The sequence below is a fragment of the Neodiprion fabricii genome, chromosome 5 (genome assembly GCF_021155785.1).
Source record: "Neodiprion fabricii isolate iyNeoFabr1 chromosome 5, iyNeoFabr1.1, whole genome shotgun sequence".
Lineage (NCBI taxonomy): Eukaryota > Metazoa > Arthropoda > Insecta > Hymenoptera > Diprionidae > Neodiprion > Neodiprion fabricii.
The window spans coordinates 11,499,045-11,520,090 of record NC_060243.1 but is presented as its reverse complement, the minus strand read 5'-3'; the positions used below and the strand labels follow the sequence as shown (position 1 = coordinate 11,520,090).

Sequence of the window (21,046 nt, the reverse complement as noted above, 5' to 3'; positions counted from 1 at the left end):
GTTTACATTTTGGAATCTTACGCTTCTGATGCGTAGCCCGTAAGACAGTCCAAAGACCGTCTACTAATTAAAATGCGGATATGCAGTATCATTAATTACGAGGAATTTTCATTGTTGAAGATATAAATTTGATAAACTGGTAAATTCGAAAAATTAACGGCGGAGCCAAGAATCGAACCTGGTATCTAAAGATGCTTTACCGGAGCCTTACTCCACTAGGCCACCTAGCCGCTTCGACTGATGTCGTTAATTCCTCTCACCACCAATTAGTTCAAATTTTTTTTCTTGTGCTTTTGTATGTGTGAATAGAAAGTGTTTCTTCCTCTTAAGCAAGTGTAGTGTGTAGTGTGTGTCTTCAGTAATGTGTGTCACGGCTGAAACTGGGGTTGGAGACTTTTTGGTCTGGCTGCGAAGCGGCAAGCGCTATCAATTCTTTGCGAACGCATTTCGAGTGCAATTTAGAGCGGCCCACCGGTAAACGGTTGAACAACCCCGTTGTTGAGTTAGAGTAGCGCTCGAAATTTGTTTGCCAATCTCCGTGTTGATGGCCGTAACCTGAATTTCGCGATAACGCGTAGAGTCAACTTGGCTCCTGTACAGTCTCGCGTAAAGTCATGGTTTTGAGTTGAGTTGAGCTAATTTTGGTTTAAATTGAGTGTCGCTAAATTCCGCTGCACAGGGTCTCGTCGAGTCTGCGTATGTAAAAAGAGTCACCTCTCGTGTAGGTCGCGTATTATCGTGCGTAGACGCTCGGATTAGCGGGATGGCTTGCAAACTTCTCGGGAATGGCGACGACGACGTGAGTTCGGATACGTTTAGATACCAGCCAGGCGATCCCCGTGGTGATCGACGCCATTAAAAATAACAGCTGAAGATGCGAATAGCGCGTCGAGTTACAGCCTCTTTCGTTCAAGTCTTGAATTATTGTTTATTAGAAAAGCGATGATTAGCGTCCGTAGGCTTGAACAATTTGAATTAAATCTCTAGATTTATCAACGATCGCGGTTAGCGCGTCGATTATGATTTCGGTCTAGTCTTTGTCTAGCGGTTTATGGCCAAGTGGCGATTGGCGCCGTAGTTAGCAGAGGACAGTCGCAGTTAGCGCGTAGATTTAATTTTTTTTTTTTGTTTTGAGTTATTGTTTATTTTTCAGACAGCGACTAGCGCGAGTATGCCTCAGAAGTTGTGTAGATTTAGTTGCGGTTTTTTTTTTCATTATATTATTTGTGTTGGTTAGTTCAACTAAGTATTTGAGTACGGGTCGCAAATAATGCGTTCTCAATTATAATTTTTTGGGTTCCATAAGTTCTATAAGTTCTAAGTCACACTGAGCGACGTTGGAAAAATTATTCATTTTGCATTTTTTTTTTTTGTTCGTATTATCATTGACCGAGAATACATCAGTGAATTCTATTATTGCTCTGTGAAATAGCGTATTGGTGTTGCGTATCGCGCTCTCTCCCGTTACCTGAAAATTACCTCTCCCCTCTCCGCGGTACTGAGCTACCGATCATATCACCGCGGCATAGCGCATCAACGATTTCGAAGCGTGTTTATCACGCCAGGCGCTCAACGAATCTTTGCGATGTTGTTTTTAGGTCCAGGATACCTCGCGGACGCTGATTAATTGTGCGCGCGCAAGTTCTAGGTCATTTTCTTCGAGTGACCGAGAGGCGGGAAAAATTCACGTGACAATACATATATGGTTACGAAGGGTGAAATCACCCGTTTTGCGCCCTCTTCAATGATCTAGTAGTCATCATGTTTAGAAGACGTTTATAAACCTCTCATGTCTTTCAAAAGAATCAGGTTACTGCGTCAACCAACATTACTGTAAAAACAGTCTTGTTTCACACTTTAAACGAGAAACACATACTACGCAATTAAGGCATTTTCACAACATTTTATTCACGCTCTTGATTTTTGACTTGATAATTAAACTCGCGGATCCATATTTATTTTTCGTAACGTCAAAGAACGTTAAGTTGGTGTCAGAGGTGGGATCTTTAGTTTCTTTTTCATCAACTCAATTCAGTGCGCGAACTTTAATCATCAGCAATAGTCGTATGACGCGCTCACGTCGATGGGAAAGTGGCGAAGAACCTTTCATTATGGAGAATCCAAGAACCTTTCATTATGGAGAATCCGCGGGTCCCTGAAACGATTCTATCACCTTCAGTGGACCCTCTTCAAATTCCTTTAACGGTCTCTCAGATTGGTCTGCTGAAGATCGGTCATCTCCCAACAGCAAGAGGCCACTGAACGTCAACAACAGCAACTTCTTTAACTGCTTCTTGGTCAACAAGAACGAGAAAAAGCTGGAGCAGCGGAGGTTTGATAGAGAAGCTCAAGAACGATCCGAGACCAGTCTTCATCAACTGTTTCGGACGACCGTGGCAGCTCTTTAGACAGTTCATCAGGTGAATGGCTCAGGAGAACCGGCTGTCATCCCTCGGGGTTCCAGAGTCGTTACTCCGCTTCCCTCACTGGTTCCCTCACTGGTTCCCTCACTGGTTCCCTCGCCGTATCCCTCGCCGTATCCCACGCCGTATCCCTCGCCGTATCCCACGCCGTATCCCTCGCCGTATCCCACGCCGTATCCCTCGCCGTATCCCACGCCGTATCCCTCGCCGTATCCCTCGCCGTATCCCTCCCCCGTTCGCTCCACCGTTCGCTCACCCGTTCCCTCCCCCGTTCCCTCCACAGTTCCCTCCCCAGTTTCTTCCCCCGTTCCCTCCCCCGTTCCCTCTCCCGTTCCCTCTCCCGTTCCCTCTCCCGTTCCATCACCCGTTCCCAGTGTTTGACAGGTCCAACATCCAGGACGGTACCAGGGTGTTCGAGACTCAAGGTCTGTACCTTTTATTAGGAGAATAGATGAATCCCCAATTGGCAGAATAACAGTTAATAATGAGGTTGACTTTCCCGAACCTCTGCCTCAGTTTCAACCTCGTTATTCCCATTCAAGTCAGTTAAATAATACAAGATTTCCTGGGGTTTATTTCTCAAATTGACGAGAAGCCCTTTTATCCTTTAACCCTTTCGCGGCGAACAGCGCCATATGGCGCTCAGCTATAGATGCTCATTCTCAGCGAACAGCGCCGTTCGGCGCTCAGGCAAATTTACCCGCGGCGGACGAACAGCGCCAGATGGCGCCCATCCGAAGCCGCTCTTTTTGTACGAAGGCGCTGTTCATTTGTTATCAATAACTGCCATTAATGCGTTGTTTTTGACGTGCTAGCAGCATACGCTTCTTGAGCAAAGGTTTTTTTTACATAGTCAAATGTAATTATCCACAAATTTTGCCCTAATCATGGACAAATGGATGACAAATGTGAGCTACGATGATATGGAACTTGGGGATGATATGGAGTTTTCATCGGATTCTGACCTGTCTGAAATGTTTGGAGAAGCTGGATACAAAGGTAGAATTCCAAATGAATGTAATAAAAAGCGCCGCCTACTGTCAAGTAGTTCGGAATCTGATTCTGAAAACATTGAGGAATTACCAGACATCGATCCGCGGCAATTTCTTTGGAGCACACAAAATTTGGCTGCAAAAGTTTTCGATTTTGATGAAAACCTACTAGGAATTAAAGCAAATATTGACGATAAATCGTCAATATTAGAAATCTTTCAGCTTTTCATTTCGGAAAATATGGTTGAACATATTGTAAGAGAAAGCAATGCTTATTATACCACGAAAACTATAAGCAGTAAGCACTCACGATTGTTGGCATGGAAAAATACAACAGTTACCGAAATGTATAGATTCTTTGCTCTGTCGATGTTAATGTCAAGAGTAAAAAAAGTATCAATAGAAGAATATTGGTCAACCGACGAGTTATTACGAACGGAAAGTTTTCCAAGAATAATGACAAAAGACAGGTATAAATCTCTATTACAAATGCTACATTTTCATGATAACAATGAAACAACAAATCAAGACGTGCTAATAAAAATTCGGAGCATCATCGACAAACTGCGAAATTCTTTTTCACGAGCATTTTACCCATACAAGTATTTATGCATCGACGAAAGTTTGCTGCTTTTCAAAGGACGATGTTTCTTCAAGCAGTATATACCTTCGAAACGAAGCAGATCTGGCATCAAGTCGTTTGTTATTTGTGACTGTCATACTGGATATATTCAAGATTTTATTGTCTATTGTGGAGCGCGCACGGATATAACTAACAATAATTTAGCAGAAATTGGAAAATCAGGAAATATTGTCATGACGTTGATGGAACCGTATCTAAATAAGGGTCATGTTTTAGTTACCGATAACTGGTATTCAAGCCCGGCATTATTTTCTCTCTTACATCACAATAGGACACATGCATTTGGAACCGTGAAGAAAAATAGACGTGGAATGCCTAATATATCCAATAAATTATGCAAAGGCGAAGTTGCATTTAAATCTACGGATAAACTATTAGCACTAAAATGGATGGACAAAAGGGAAGTGCTAATGTTATCAAGTTATCATTCTGCTGAATTTATAGAAACAAAAAGAAATGATGTTAAAACGGGAAGACCAATTCTAAAACCAACTGTCGTAGTGGACTATAATCGCGTTATGGGAGCAGTCGATAAAACGGATATGATTTTGAATTCCATTAATACTATTCGTAAAACTCTAAAATGGTATAAGAAATTATTTTTCCACATGGTGGACCTTTCGATTTACAATACTTTCATACTTTACAAAATTACGTCCAAAAAGAATATAACATTTGCGAAATTTCATTTACGTCTCATTCGAGAAATTCTACTTAAATATTCAAATACAAATATATGTAACAATAAGTCTGGAGGCCAAACTGCGTCCAAAGATGATATGTTACGTTTGATTTCAACACATTTTCCATCCAAATATATCAATCCCACAGGAAAGCGGCGGAACGGTCGGCGGAAATGTGTGGTTTGCAGAAAACACAAAAAGCGTACCGAAACACAATTTGAATGTAAAGAATGTGAAGTTGGTTTATGTATTGAACCCTGCTTTAAATTGTACCACACAAAGGAACATTATTAAAAATTGTTTGTAAATTATATAAGATTATAAAGTTTAAATGGTATAAATAACCTTAGCCCATTAAATTGTTTTAAGTTATTAATATTATTGTTTGATCGGCGTGCCGGCCAGCCGCGTTAGAGAAATTCTCAGCACAATCAGCTCCACACACCGCGTTTGGAACGACTCGCGTATTTTGTCGGCGCGGTCAATCTGGCATCGGCTGCTTAGAGCGCAACTCTTACCAGAGCATTCCGCCGCGAAAGGGTTAAAACCGCCTATTTTCGATAAAAAGATTCCATGGGCAGATTATGAACGTCAGTTTAATATCATTGCAAGCATAACCAGTGGGACTCTGCCATGAGGGCCCACAGCCTTGCCTCTTGTCTTCAAACGCCCGCTTTGAATGTTTTAACGGCATTATGTGTTTCCGATTGTGAAGAAATTTCCGATTATGAAAAACTTGACTCCGCGCTCAAATGAAGATACGGAAATGACCATCTGACAGTATTGTACACAGCTCAATCACAGACTAGAAGACAAGGACGAGACGAAGACCTAGCGTCACTTAGCCAAGATATTGAACGGCTTCCTCGTGTAGCTTTGCCAGATCACGAGCCATCTCGAATTTTATGAGCGACACAAGCTTTCTTAAACGCAATCAGTGATCCAGAAATGAAAATGGCCGTTGGGACAACGGGTCTCAATTCTCTGCGGGAGGCAACGGCCAAAGCCCTTGAGGTGGAGGCAATGAGAAAACAATATTTTGGGTTGAACCGGTTTCGTCAGATTGAGGTGTCCAAAAACACCTTAGAAAGACGAAACTTTCAACACTCGGAGGAGCGAAAGCCTCGGAATTATAGAAATAATTTTGAACCAAGAAATCGGGGTTCTTTCGATGACCAGAAAAACAAGCGTGGAATTAAGAACGCGCTCATGACAAGTCAAACTGGCTTGACTTGTATATTTTGTAAAAAAAACAGGCCATGACGCCAATCATTGTTTTCTAATTAGAAAAATTAGTGGAGAACCATATAGGGCTTGAATCCAAACCCTTATAACTGGCGTAAGAAAAATATAGAAATGGGGGAAGCAAATCCTCAGTCGAGTTCTTCAACAGGAACTCGCCCAAAAAACCAATTCCAGATGATCTGTCGGGGCGAAAATCATCGCACCTTGTTAGGAGTGAAAGCCCTCTTAGAAAACAGTTTTTAATTAGATGTCTACGACAGTCTGGTCTTCACGCGCGCGGTACTGTAAATGGCGTCGATTGTCTTTGGGTAATAGACACCGGCGCGGAAGTAACCGTAGTTCGAACTGATCTTTTCAGATCCGATGACCAGATTGTTCCCTCTTTATTCCTGCGAACAGCCACTGGAGAGACGACCCCGGTTTTGAGGCAGGTGACTGTCCAAATCAACCTTTTCTGGTGCATCGACTCTGCACGTAAGGTTGTTATAGCAGATATCAAGGATGAAGGTATTGTGGAAATAGACTTTCTCACAGCTCATAACTGTGTCATCTCGACTAAGAGAAATTCACTAGCTTCGAACAATCGCGAAACAACTCTTTGTACAAATAGAAATGGAATTTACTAGACTCCTAGAATTCGGGGAAAAGAACTTTCAGAGGATGATTTCCAACATTTTCCATTACATTCACAGAGCCTTGTTGAGAAATCTTCGATTTCGTTGAATCTCGCTCAGTTAGAATCGTTCAAATATCTTTTGCTAGTATTTGTAGATTCTTTCGCCAAAGATAGTGGTGATAAGAGACTCAACCAATAAAACAAGCTCCTCGCAGACTCGCTCTTAACGCCCGAGAAGAGGTGAAGAAGTATGTGGAAGACCTGTTAATGAACGATGTGATTGAACCATCGTCTAGTCCCTGGGCTTCAGCAATTGTCCTTGGTAACAAAAAGGACGGATACAAACGATTTTGTATCGATTACAGGAAACGGAACGGTATAACGAAAAATGATTCCTACCCTCTACCCAGAATCGACGAGACACTCGACCTGATAGCTGGTGCAACTTGGTTCAGCACCATAGATCTTCAGAGCGGATGCTGGCAGGTCGAAATGAATCCTCCAGATAAAGAAAAAACAGCTTTTGTTACGGGTTTAGGAGGATTATGGCAGTTCAAGATTATGCCGTTTGGTTTTAGTAATGTCCCGGCTACCTTTGAACGAATGATGGAGGCTGTTCTTCATGGGCTCACTGGCAAAATATGCCTCGTTCACTCAGACGATATAATCGTTTTTGGCAAGAGCTTTGAAGAAGTTCAAAATCTCAGACAAGTTTTTGCTAGGCTGAAGCAAACAGTCCTAAAAACGAGTGTTACAAAGGGTGAAATCACCCGTTTTGCCCTCTCTTCAATGATCTAGTAGTCATCATAGATCAAAGACGTTAATGAACCTGTCATGTCTTCTCAAAGAATAAGGTCGCTGCGTCAACCAACATTTTTGTAAAAACAGTCTTGTTTCACACTTCAAACGAGAAACACATATTACGCAATTAAAGCATTTTCACAACATCTCATTTACGCTCTCGATTATCGACTTGATAATCAAACTCGCAGATCCATATTCATTTTCCGTATCGTCAAAGAACGTTACAATATATACGTGTACATAAATTTTGACGAGCGAAATGCTACCGCGAGGCTCATTTATGATATTGAGTACTTGTCACAAGTGTATTACGTGGTGCGATGTCGTGTTATAAATGTGATAGATTTTCAGGCACCATCGACGAGCTCGCTGACCGAATTGCTAGCAAGAGAACAACTTTTTCACCCTTGCATCTCGCGGCGAGTGCTATCAAGCCATCGTCGGCAAGAGACATGAACCAGAGTGACGTACTTACGGCAATAATTTACCCGTATGCATGTTGATGAACTGCAATTCAATCGCGTCGTGAAACAGAATATGGCATGGAAGCTTTTCGTCAACATAAGATATGTATTAGGTAATGATTTTGAATATACAACTGTATTGTTTCTACAGATGACACCGATTGCGGGGAGTTCGAAATCTGGGCGGAGGAGTGTCGGTCGCGTGAATACAAGATTGGATTTGATGCTGCACAACGTGGTACGTGCATATGTTGTATATAATGGAGCGATACGCTGTCGCAATTCGTGTACGAATTTGTTACAGTTACCCAAAGTGTATACATTCCGACGTTTGTCATGTAAATGTTAATCTTTAATTCAGGGAGATGAAGAGGGTGAAAAGTCATCGTCGAAGTCGACGCGTACAGATTCGATCGCACAAAGACTGCGTATGGTTGATAGCTGGGTAGAGGGTCGATCGGCCCGGAATGAGGTGGTAATAAGGCCAACATACATAAAAAAAAAAAAAGGTCGTGGTTGGACGTCCAGTAGCACCGAGAACGGTGAACAAGCGCTAACGGGATGATGACGATTTGGGCGAGTGCGGCGCGGTCCGCTCCTCGAGATGCATACGCCGGATAGAAGCATCACCGGGTTGCCGCCACAGATGACGAAACAGGTCTAGGTTGGTTGCCCGGAGACATCGAGAACGACCGACAAGCCCAACAGGGGTGATAATTCGGACGAGTGCGGCAGTCCACCTGAAGATAACGGAAATACGGAATTGTATTGTAAGCCTTACTCGCTCTTTTGGAGAGCACTTATACAAGTTGTTTGTTGTGACTAATATAAAAGCCAAGGATGTGGAGGACTAGGAGTTTAAAATCTGGATCCTGAAGGATAGAAAAATTTAAACTTGAAACATCAAAATGGCAGACATACCAAAAGTCTATACATCAGATGAAATCAAGATAGCGCCCGGATACCGAGGAAAGCCGGAAAATTTCAAACCAGATAAAAATCAAAGGCGAAATAATCCAAAGCAACCTCAAAAACCGAAAGCGACTATCAAACCAACTGCGCCACGCACGCAGGAAGTTCCTCCGCCAACACACAAATCTGAAGCAACATCCAGCCAACGAAATGACTCGATCATATCTGAGGCGATATTCGGAATAGATGTCTCGGTTACGGAGATAGCTCCACGCCAATGTTTCTCGACTAACTTTCGGAAACTTACAGATGTTGCCGCTGAAATGTACGATGGGTACCGCGCTGATGAGAAACAACTTGAAAGAGTGGTAGTCAGAGAGGAGGTGGCCTACTACTCAACAGCAATGCTTTATCTCAAGTTGATTGAAGTCAAAAGCAAACAGGGCTTGGAAGCCTTAAGGGGGTATTCTAGTGTAGAAATTTGAAAAAATCGATTTCTTTTTTTTTTATATTTTCAAAGCTTAACCTTTTAAGAATGTGTCCTTGAAAGGACAAGTCAAAATTTCAATTATTTTCAGAGATATAGCTATTTTAGTGACACGTCTTCAATACTGGCTCGGCTGGAACGAATACTTTAAACGCGTTTTTCTCAAAACTACATTTTTCAAAACGGTTGCCATGATTTCTCAAGTTCTATTGAACCGATTTACTTGAAATTTGGTGAGAATCTTCTCAATACATGTCTCTATCGCACGAACCATTATTATAACGAAATAATAATTTTTACTATTTTTAAAAAATTCAGAAACGTCCAAAAAAGTCAAAAAAAACGTATTATTTTTTTCGGACAGCCGTAATTTGGCAAAAAAAAATTTTTTTTCGACTTTTTTTTGGTTAGTACGATAGCTGCATTTATGTAGATTAATAATCTTTTTTTTTTTTTTTTTCTGATGACCACAAGGGTAGAAATCGTGGCGACGAGGATACTGCCTTTTGTTTTCCCCTTCCACTTCAAGGACGCATAATTCCATGAAAATTTATTTTTTTGTTTTTAAATTCATTTTGTGTGCTCTTAATATATAAATAAATAAATGATAAAAAAATGGATGGTAAAAATATCAATAGCTTTTATTTTATTCACCGTCAAAAAATGCTCGAAATTCGGGCCTCTAGACTAGAATACCCCCTTAACGGGAGCGGAAAAAGACATCCGCAAAGCGATAGCCGAACATGAGTTTAACGTGCCCGCAGCCCTCAAGTGCTTACCTATCGGAAATAGGAACTTATAATGACCGAATGGGGAAGGAGACGCTTTTAGCGATACCACCATTACCGACAACAGTAGTCCAAAATTTAGGAGGCTACCATGCTGCAGCGGTCACAGCAGACAACCACAATATGTTTTTGTTTGTGACACAACTGCCGATCCACAGCAGGGATGAAAGCAACTACTGGCAGAAGATGCTAGAATGTGCCAAATATGAAGGATTTGATCCTATATTATTAATAACAATGATGAATAATGCAAGAAAAGCTCGAGCAAGAGCTATTACTTCTGGAGAAAGGTCACTTTAGCGTCTCACTGTTTCTGTATCAGTTGACGAGAAAACTGAGAGTCTAGAATATACTGATAACGAGCTTTTGTCAACAGACGTCAAGCTGCTGTGCATGATCTTCTCAACGAGGGGATCATCATTTGCAAAAATAGCTTCTTAAAGCAGCAAGGATTTAGCCAGCTGATGAATATGATTGAAGAATAGTATAATTCGTATACATCAAAACGGGCAACTGGAAAAACTCTACCAGCAAGTGCCATAACCATCCGGCGAATTGCCACTTCGTTCCCTGCCATGACCACAGCATTTTACTATGCTGGTCAGGCACGTGTATTGGTGCAACCAGAAGTCCTTTTTCCCGATTTTCAGATGCCAATGGCACTATTTTCCCCTCCGAGTCTTGCATGCACGCCCAGAAATATTGAAGAAAACAGAGTATGCACTAACATACACCCTCAGGTGATGTTAACTTCAGTTTCAGTAGATGACATTATCAATCCCCCTACCAAAAGAACACCACTTCAGCAGATGTGGCAGTTCTACTTGGCATAATTCCAATTACAGATGGTGCCGGAGGATGTGAGAAACTTACATTTTTCAAGTGGGATATGGTTGAAGCGGGGCTTTTTCCAAGGGAGATGAAGAGTGCCAGAGCGCACTTAGAGTGTTGTCTACCCGAAGGGCAACAGATCCAACCCTACCCATGGTGCTAGCTGCCATGCAGACCACATTCTAAATCATCGCGGCAACTTATGATTCTTCATTTGTTATATAATACATTTTAATAATCTATGTCCTCAATATATCTAGTTCAAGTTATTGTTTACATATTTTTTATGTTTAGTTTATATATATATTGTTACAAAGGGTGAAATCACCCGTTTTGCCCCCTCTTCAAGGATCTAGTAGTCAGCATAGATAAAAGACGTTTAGAAACATCTCATGTCTCTCAAAAGAATAAGGTTGCTGCGTCAACCAATATTATTGCAAAAACAGTCTTGTTTCTGACTTCAAACGAGAAACACATATCTTGCACTAAAACATTCTTACAATATTTTATTCACGCTCTCGATTTCTTTTGACGTGATAAATGAACTCGCGGATCCATATTCATGTTCCGTAACGTCAACGTCCGTTACAATATATATATATATATATATACATATACACATACACATCGTCGTCATCGTCAAACGCGCGCGTGTGTGTGTGTGTTAATATTATGGTCATATAACCGTGTTGTATAGTACAGTATAATGTCAGTTCGTTCATCGTTGGTTATTGTCCAAGTTATCGATGTAACATATTTGCAGCGACGATCACAAATATCGAGGAATCGGCGGTGGTTAATATGACGCAGCGTATCGCGCCAAGGGGGGGGGGGGGCTTACCCGTCGGATGCGTCGATGAAAACAGGCACGACGTAATAATTGAAATTCATTCTCAAAACGTTCGTGGCACACTGTTACAAATGTGTACCTTTGTACATAGGACGATGCCCCTAACATGGAAATCACAACTCTCGGATCATTACGACGTTATCGCTTCGCGAGAAAATCCTACTAGTTGCAATATCACAATTCTTAGTAAATAACATGACGACGTATAAATACTCTGACATCGGAGTGTCGCTCGATTGTCTTTGAACGACCAACAACTTTGGCGCAACATTTATTTGACGTTTGCTTCGATGTTACAAATTCACGTTGGATTTGGAATGTGGATTGGACGGATTGAATATGACATGCATGGAGCATGTTCACCACGATATGCAGTTCAGCACAGTGATGGTTACGACCGGTGATGAGTGCACGAAGTTGTATGATTACAGCGATTCGAGGATTATGGTTAACAGTGGTTGATTTTCGGTACGTTGAATATTGGCAAAAGCCCCTACGGCGATACTTTCAGTTCAATGCGATATGTTGCGATATGTTGCGATATGTTGCGATATGTTGCGATATGTTGCGATATGTTGCGATATGTTGCGATATGTTGCGAATCGTAAGAACAGCTGATAATGATATTGGTGAAATATATCATGATATTGGTGAAATATATCATGTTATTGTAGTTTTTGTCAGATCTAAATAATTACGTTCAGTATCGACATCCGTAAAAATTAGCGTTATACGACGTTTTATACATCAATGTTTTTACATAGGAGTTGAAAGATGAATGTTTCGGTACGTCATACAGGCCGTTTTACGATAATTCTTTGTAACGAGTCGGAGAATGGTTTTTGGCGTTTGGTTAAATACATACGTGACTTCGTATACGTTATAATATTGTAATGAGCAATCATGATTCGAAATGTTACAGACATTCAGTGATTACAATAATTAAACCGATAATGTAGTACTCCTGTCATCAAGACTGATTTCTAGATTATATTATTGTATCTATGAGCGACACGCAGCATCTACGAGCGACACGCAGCATCTACAACTTCTGGGAAAGTCTGATCTTGATAGTATTAACCCATAGTACCGCCACCGTGGAAAAGCTGTTTTCTCGAAGTAATTTGAATAAAGGCGCGAAACAAGTCGAGAACTTGGTCAATAAGCACAATATTGAGGACCAAGCTTTTATACAGGAGATATTATGAGTTTGCAGTCACCGAGAACATGATACTAAAAAAAAAGCATAGCAGCGCCACGGACGAATCGAAGGAGCAGAGGAAACGGAGCGGAACACGAAGAACCAGTATGAACTAAATCGGGAGATATATAGGAATTAGATATATACACACATCTGTTCGCAATATTACATTTCGTATACCAGATTGTAGGAGGGTAAAAGTGTGATATCAGAATTGTAATGAATCTAACGAAAATGATAAATTAAATCAATTGTGATATGACAAATATTGGTCAATCGAGACATTTCTTATGACCTATTCATTGAATGGGCTAGTTATTTCAAAGCCCGTGCGCAAAGGTCCGAGCACTACGACTCCGGTGATACATTGGACCGACGCCGAAACGCTTGGCATGGCTCGGGATTTGCTTTAACCATGTGTGCGCGCATGCCGACGTAGCTTGCACAGATGACCGCTATTCTCATATAACATCCTGAGTTGACAATCCCTCCCCATCGCCGTGCGTTCCATTGACGCGTGTAAAAATACCGACACAACGCATCCCGATGGAGGTGACCCCTCCGTATGCCGAACGCACGGCGCGTTCAACGTTACGCCCGACGATATACTAGCCGGACTAGGGTTACTATTGCTGCGGGCGACACGAGTCTCGGCCTGCGCCAGGCGGTCGCTGGCGGTACTGCGTTCTACGAGTTTCGGCGCTCGCGACGATACCGGCAGTGAGTCGCTTTCGAGTTCGGGAATCAGTATGTGGTGTCGGTGTTACTCTACTTGCCGACCAAGCTGCCGGCCGACGAAACCTCTACGCATAGTTATTGCAATTCAATTACTGCAAAGATCCAACTTTGTTTCTATATTTTATAATATTTATGTATCCGTCCACTTCGTGACTGCGTTCATTATTATTGTTTCACATATCTATATTTTATAATACTCATGTATTCGACGAATTTATGGTTCTGTTTAACATTGCTGTTTTACGTAACGTTACGTATTATATTTTAATCGCTACAAAGATTTACTTTCGTTTTTTCATTTTGTCATAATAACACAGGTCTGCGATGAGGAAGGTTTCGGAATACTCATACATGATACGCATAGATTTTTATCAGATTCAGAATATCAACTCCGTTTATACGTATCGCGTCATGATTTTCTGTTATTTATACATACATGGAGATATGCTTTTCCCAAAATAACTCTATTGAAATAATTTTTTCATAAGTTTCAACGGTGTAATTCAGTACATTTATGTTTACTTAGTTCGTATGCCGATTTAAATTCGTTGGGTGACGATTAGGGATAGAATGATGCACTTTAAGCCATCAAATATGTTTTGAAACAACGTTTCGGCAAGGCACGCCTACCATCATACAGGTTCAATTGATATTAAAAAAATCACGAAAATGGCACATGAATTACATTTGATCACTAACTGTCACGTTGAAAACCTTGCAAATCTATGTAATTATTAATCTTCATTGTATCTAAATATATTTTAGTATTTTCAAATTTATTACCGTACATAAACGCCAATTTTTAATAGTTGATCTGATTATTAAAATTTTATGATGTTTATTGGATGGTGGTCGAGAAGGAAGTGAATACCAATCTAATTATACTAACCAAAGTTTTCTCTCTTTATATTCATTTTAACAACAATCTTTGAAAGTCACACAATTGTTTACATATTGGGTAGTGTACTGGCTTAATTATTCACATAACAGTCTATGCTTATTTATATTGACAATTTAAATGATATCCAAGTAGAGGTGACTCAGGTTTTGAGTGTCCGTTCTTTTGTTAACAGTATTATTCTTAGAAATGTGTATCATTTCCTTGATAATCCTCTTCTGCCAGTTGTTTTCTTTGTCAATTATTTTTACATTTTCACAGTCAAAACTGTGCCCTTCAACCAGTGAGTGCTGAGCCAGAGCCGATCTATCTGGATCACGCGCTTTTACATCATACTTATGAAGAGCAATTCGTTTTTGAGATGCTATGACGATTGGCCCATGTAACATTTATCACAGTCTTTACATTCAATTTTATATACAATATTAGTTTGTTCAAGTGTGGTGGTTTTTGACTTTAAAAACGTAAATATAGTGTTCAAAGTGTTGGTAACTTTGTATGAAACATTGATGTTTTCTTTCAATAGTGTCTTTTTAATGTTCTGTGACAGGCCATCAACGAACAGAATTGATCCGAGACATTTTTGTTTATTGGCATTATTGTTGTCCAGCTTAACATCTGTGCAACTATGATGATGCTTATGGATTCTTTGTGTCTGTCAGTGCCTGATCAATTTTGATGGATACCCATTTTTTTCAGAGTTTCGCGTACTATTTTAAAATTTTTCTTTCTGAATAGAGCATCAGCTAGTATTGTTACACTTTTTTTAATTGAAGCGGATGATGCGAATGAAAGTTGATATCTTTGGCATACTATGTTTCTTTCTGATACCAATTAGTCAACACTATTCCTTTGTGATTAATGATCCATGTGTCAAGAATGCTAATTCTATTGCTTGCTTCTATTTCATACGTGAATTTGATGGGTGGATGATATTGATTTAATACATTTACTAATTTCTGAATGTTATCTTTATGGACACATGTTATTATATCATCTATATATATTTTGTGAAAAATCAATTCAAAAGGAAGCGCATTTGTTACTGTCTGTTCTAGTTTTTCCATTACTCAATTAACTACACTAGGATTAATTGCTAAACCCGTAGCTACTCCATAGATTTGTTGGTAAAAACTCTTGTTACGTATAAAATAAGTTGAGTTCACATAAATCTCAACCGCGTCTACAAATTCCATCTTAGAAATGGCTGCGTGTTTAGCTATCGAAGCCCAATTCTTCTAAATGATCGCTATTACTAAATTAGTAGGCATATTGGTATATAGAGAAGATACATCTAACGATATAACCACATGGTCTTTGGGAATTTTAATTCATCTAATATCTTTAATAACCGTGAATCTTTAACATGAAATTTAGTTTTTCCAACAATATTCGATATAATTCCAGCACATACTTGAGATAACTTGTACGTGGGCGAGTTTACATTCGAAACAATAGGTCTTAACGGGTGATTTTATTTATCTACTTTCGCTTGAAAATGAATCTTGAGTGGTAGCGAATTATGTGATTTTAACTGTTTACACGTTTGTTCAGATACATGTCCTTTCACTGCTATACTATTGTTAAATCGTTAGTCTGTTTTTACAATACATTGGTCATATCTTCGCATGTTTTACAAGTCTGTGTATCATTAAAAATTACCTCAGTTTTTTAAACATAATCTTCCCTGTCCATTATGACTGTGCTGTTGCCTTTATACGCTTTAGTGATAACAATCTTATTGTAAAGTTTGAGGAATTCCTGTGCTCTTTGATAATTGGTAATTAATACTCTAGAATTACCATTGTGCTTCTGTGTAAGTTGGCTATGATTTGCAATTTTCGTAGCGATATTAAATCTAACTCTATCGTTCCTTATAACATCTTTCCCTGTTAAAACCGTCTCCATAGCACATATTGAATTATTTACAGCAATGTCTTTATTACCATGTTAGTTCGTATATGAAGATGCAGACTTTCAGAATGTTGCATTGCATGACAAGCTCACAAAAATTTCAGGAATTCCTTCAAAACTGTTGTTTCTAAATTCTTAGATAACTTAAAAGATCTTAATTACAGAAATATTGTCCAAGAAATGTTAAGCGTCAATAAGAACTAAGGGTGTATTATATGAGTTTGAAAATTCACTTAATATTAGATTGACGCTAGTTTTCATGTTATTGTAGTATGGTGGGGGGCGAGGCGGGGTTTTCAATATAATCATGATTTTATTTCTTAATTCTACATTCTCAAACACCAAAATTCACGGCGAAAATCAGGGCTACAAAAAAAAAAACTATGTAAACGTGTCTTAAAAAAAACCGCGGAAACGTCTCACGGAACGATCGACGGAGCTTCTAGAGCCTTCGGTCCGACGATACAGTTTTTAATCTGTAATACTAAGATACATAAGATAGGTTAGTTTCGGAGTGCGACAATTGCATTTTCAAAAGAACGATTTATGTAATGAAAATTGGTATATTGTATTTAAATTACCGACTTTAAAGACACGAGTCAAGTTTCTTTTTTCAAAAATTACAGTTAATTCTCTCCGATTCTAAATTATCCATAATTACATTAGTAATAAAGATTGGCAGAGTTGAATAGGGATAAAAAGCAAAATGTTATGCAGTTCGAAATATTTCAATGATTGACAGGATATACATGAAAAAAAAAACGTAAAATGAAAAAGTCTTTTTCTGTAAGAAAAAAGTATCCTTGGTGCAATATGATTCAAATCGAACGAGCCTATATGTAGGACGCATGTGATTGATCCCCACGCTGCCTCTGCTTGTTACTGAAGAAGTATGGAAGATGAATACAAATAAATGAAGTCGAAAACAAAAACTCTCACTGAAATCGCGTATAAAAACTAGTCCTCTGTATCGCTAAGAATGAGATGACGTTTGCTTGGTTGTGGCTCCTGAATGGTGTTGTTCGAACTGGCATTCTTCGAAGTGATACTCTTAAAAGTGCTGTTTTTAAAAGCATCTTTCTTAGGAGTGAGCATCCTTGCGTGGAATATATTTCACTGTCATCGATCTCCAGCGTGATACTTCTAAGTACAGCACTTCTAAGATCATCACTTCGAAGAATGCTGGTTCGAACAAAACCATTCGATCACTGATGTTTGAGAGGCTCTCTTTGTTATTAACACACCAATTAGACTTCCATTAAGAACCGTATGGAAGCAATTTCACAAAAAATGTATGTATGTTAATTCCGTGACTTGATTTACATTTTTGAGTAACGTAAATAAGGATTTCATTAGATGTATACCTACATATATGAGTATTATTTATACGTATTATATTAAGACAGTTTTCCGTGGAATGCAAGCCTATGTTAAAAAACGTCACTATTGTTTTTGAATAATTGAAACTACAAATAACAACACTAACTACAACATGAGAGTGAATAATATACCTATTATAATCTTGGGAATGTTCGTGCCTCCGAATTGAAGAGTGCTTTTCCTTCCAGTCTAGGAATAATCTCACACTAAATTATCGCAGTAGTAGACCAAGGGGGGTTCTACACGCAGATTCCGGTTACCGACACTTACCGACCGAGCCGACCAGTCCGCCTATACATTCTCCCCAGACTCAAACCCTTTTCCGCTCCGCGCAGCCCAGACTCAAACTCTTTTCCGCGATGACGTCACAGTCTGACGTACCGAAGGTCAATTACCGACAGTTGTATCGATCGAGGGTCAAAATCGTGCTGTTTTACCTACAATCTTACCGACAGTTGTATCGATCAAGGGTCAAAATCGTGCTGTTTTACCGACAATCTTACCGACCGAAAGTCTGTAGTGTTCGCCTGTCCCACGATAGGACTGCTGATGTGTAACATGAACCACTTCGAATTCCTTTCCCACGGTAGGACTGCTGACGTGTAACGTCAACCACCTCACATTCCTTACCCACCTTATCAACCACGTGACATTCCAAAACTAATGGTTCCGAGAATTAGTCGCGGTACAGAGCCTGCGGTGTCGGGTTACTATCGCTCTTGGAATGCCAAAAGGTGCGCGCGCATCCGTACAGCTGCCCTATAAAAAGGACGCTCATCACAGCAAACGATCATTACGTCACAAGCTGTCAAGCATACGTGAGGAAAGAGCTCAAGATGGAATCCGCGAAGTGTTTGAGATTGATCGATATTATGGAATCGGCGTTCAAGATTTTATCGGAAAAATCGTCGCCGACAGAGATTGCAAAATGGATTCGACTCGGAACCCAAAATATCAGGCTTTTGAATAGAATCTTACGCAACAACGCCTCAACGATCGGGGAGAAGACTAGAATTTTGACAACAATTGGAATTCTGAAATCGTTGACAGTCAAATTTCAACAATTGCAGAAAGTGGGTGACGGATTACGAAGCCGACGAAGAAGCGATCGAGTACGGTGGGAAGATTTGGAATCAGCTTTCGAGAGGAGAATTCGAACTGGATCCATCGTCAATTTGAAGCATAAAGATGTGGAGAGATTTCTAGAAGACGCAAAGGTACTAGCTGTGACGAGACTGAAAAACGCTCTGAAGAAAGACGGGAGCTTGAAAGCCAACGTTATCCTGGCTTGTAAATTTGAACTCAGAAAAGTTGATCGCACGGCGGAAGAGATCAAATTTTTTAATACGAGAAATGAAATCATCCTTCAGACAACGGATATCAGCGAATGGTTCATCGAAAACGCGACGGAGCGTTTGTTGAAAAAGGTGGAAGATTTCCAGGAAAAGGATTCAGGCTGGTCGCTGACCGAAATAATCAATTTGACTGTGAATATCAACAAGTACGTGCCACTACGAGGCGGTGTCTTCACATACACACCACTACCCAAAGATATTCAAGATAAGAAGGCTGTCGTCAACATCCGTAACAGCGACTCGTATTGCTTCCTCTGGTCGGTCACCGCAGCTCTGTTCCCAGCCGACAGCAACCATCCTAACGCGACCAGCTCGTACCCACATTTCAGCTCAGTGCTACGGTATGATGGTATAACGTTTCCTATGTCTCTAGACAAAAACACCATTTCAAAATTTGAGAAGCTTAACGGTCTTTCAATTAACGTTTATGGTATAGATAGTAGGGAAAAACAAAAGCGTAGTGAAATTGTACCCATATATTTGAGTCGAAACAAGTCTGATAAGCCTACAATCCATCTTTTAGTAATAGAGTCTGAAACCGACGATGACGATGATGATGAAATGGTAAATTATGAAAAAAATAGAATCTTTCATTTTACTTGTATTCGAAATCTGTCTCGATTGACAAGATCTCAAATTTCCAAGCATAAATGTCATACTTGGTTGTGCGATAGGTGTCTGTCTCATTTCAATTTCGAAAGATGTTTGTTGAAGCACCGAGCTGATTGCATGAATTTAAACAAAACCAAAGTTATTCTACCTACAGATGAGGAAAAAATACTGAAATTCAAAAATTTCAAGCACAAAAAAACCGTTCCATTCTGCATTTACGCGGATCTCGAATGTTTACTGCAACCCACACATGAAAGTTTTGGGGAAAATAGAATAATTTATTAGAAGCATCTTCCGTATAGTATAGCTTACTATCTGCATTGCGCGTTTGACGATTCGCTTTCAAAATTGAAAATTAATCGTGGAGAAACTTGCATCCAATGGTTTGTGAACGAGTTAAAGGAATTGGCACTTTCGTTAGATGGATATTACAAGACTGTTGTACCGATGGAACCACTAAATTTCAATCAGATCAACGAATTTGATTTGTCGGCGGTCTGTCATATTTGTGAAAAACCGTTTACGCTCACAGACGTGAAACATCGAGATCACTGTCATTTCACAGGAAAGTACCGTGGTGCTGCTCACCGCAGCTGTAATCTAAATTACCAAAATTCGCACACCATCCCAGTGATATTCCACAATCTTTCGGGTTACGATTCACATTTCCTGATCAAAGCACTGGCTACATCGTTCGAGGGCACAACTGAGCTTCTACCCGTAAACAAAGAAAAGTACATTTCCTTCACTAAATTCGTTGAGGGGACAGATATAAAGTTTAGATTCATAGATTCGTACCGTTTCATGCCCAGTAGTCTCGATAAATTATCATCGTATCTGGACGATTGCCGAAAAACAATAACACGTAAATTCTGCAGTAGCTTGAACAAATTTCGGTTATTGACTAGAAAAGGTGTCTTCCCGTACGAATACATAGACAGTTGGGAGAAGCTCGAGGAGAAACATTTACCAACCAAAGAACAGTTTTATTCAAAATTGAACGACCGGAATATATCAGACGACGATTACGCGCATGCGTGCGACGTATGGCAAACTTTTAACGTCCAAACTTTGGGAGAGTATTCGGACTTGTATTTACAGACGGACGTGTTTTTACTGGCTGACGTTTTTCAAAATTTTCGACAGAGCTGTTGGACGACGTACAAACTGGACCCGTTACATTACTACACAGCGCCCGGTCTGTCGTTTG

At 39.9% G+C, this 21,046-nt stretch overlaps 1 protein-coding gene across 1 annotated transcript; it reads left to right on the top strand.

The window, feature by feature from the left end:
• The first annotated feature begins 3,310 nt into the window (after positions 1-3,310).
• LOC124183388 (piggyBac transposable element-derived protein 4-like) lies at positions 3,311-5,035 on the top strand. The gene has a single exon (XM_046571816.1). It carries the CDS (start codon positions 3,311-3,313, stop codon positions 5,033-5,035), a length of 1,725 nt encoding a protein of 574 aa, XP_046427772.1.
• The last annotated feature ends 16,011 nt before the right edge of the window (positions 5,036-21,046 follow it).

What these genes read in the sequence shown, in the direction of transcription:
- LOC124183388 (XM_046571816.1), top strand. Translation starts at nt 3,311, where the DNA reads ATGGACAAATGGATGACAAATGTGAGCTACGATGATATGGAACTTGGG.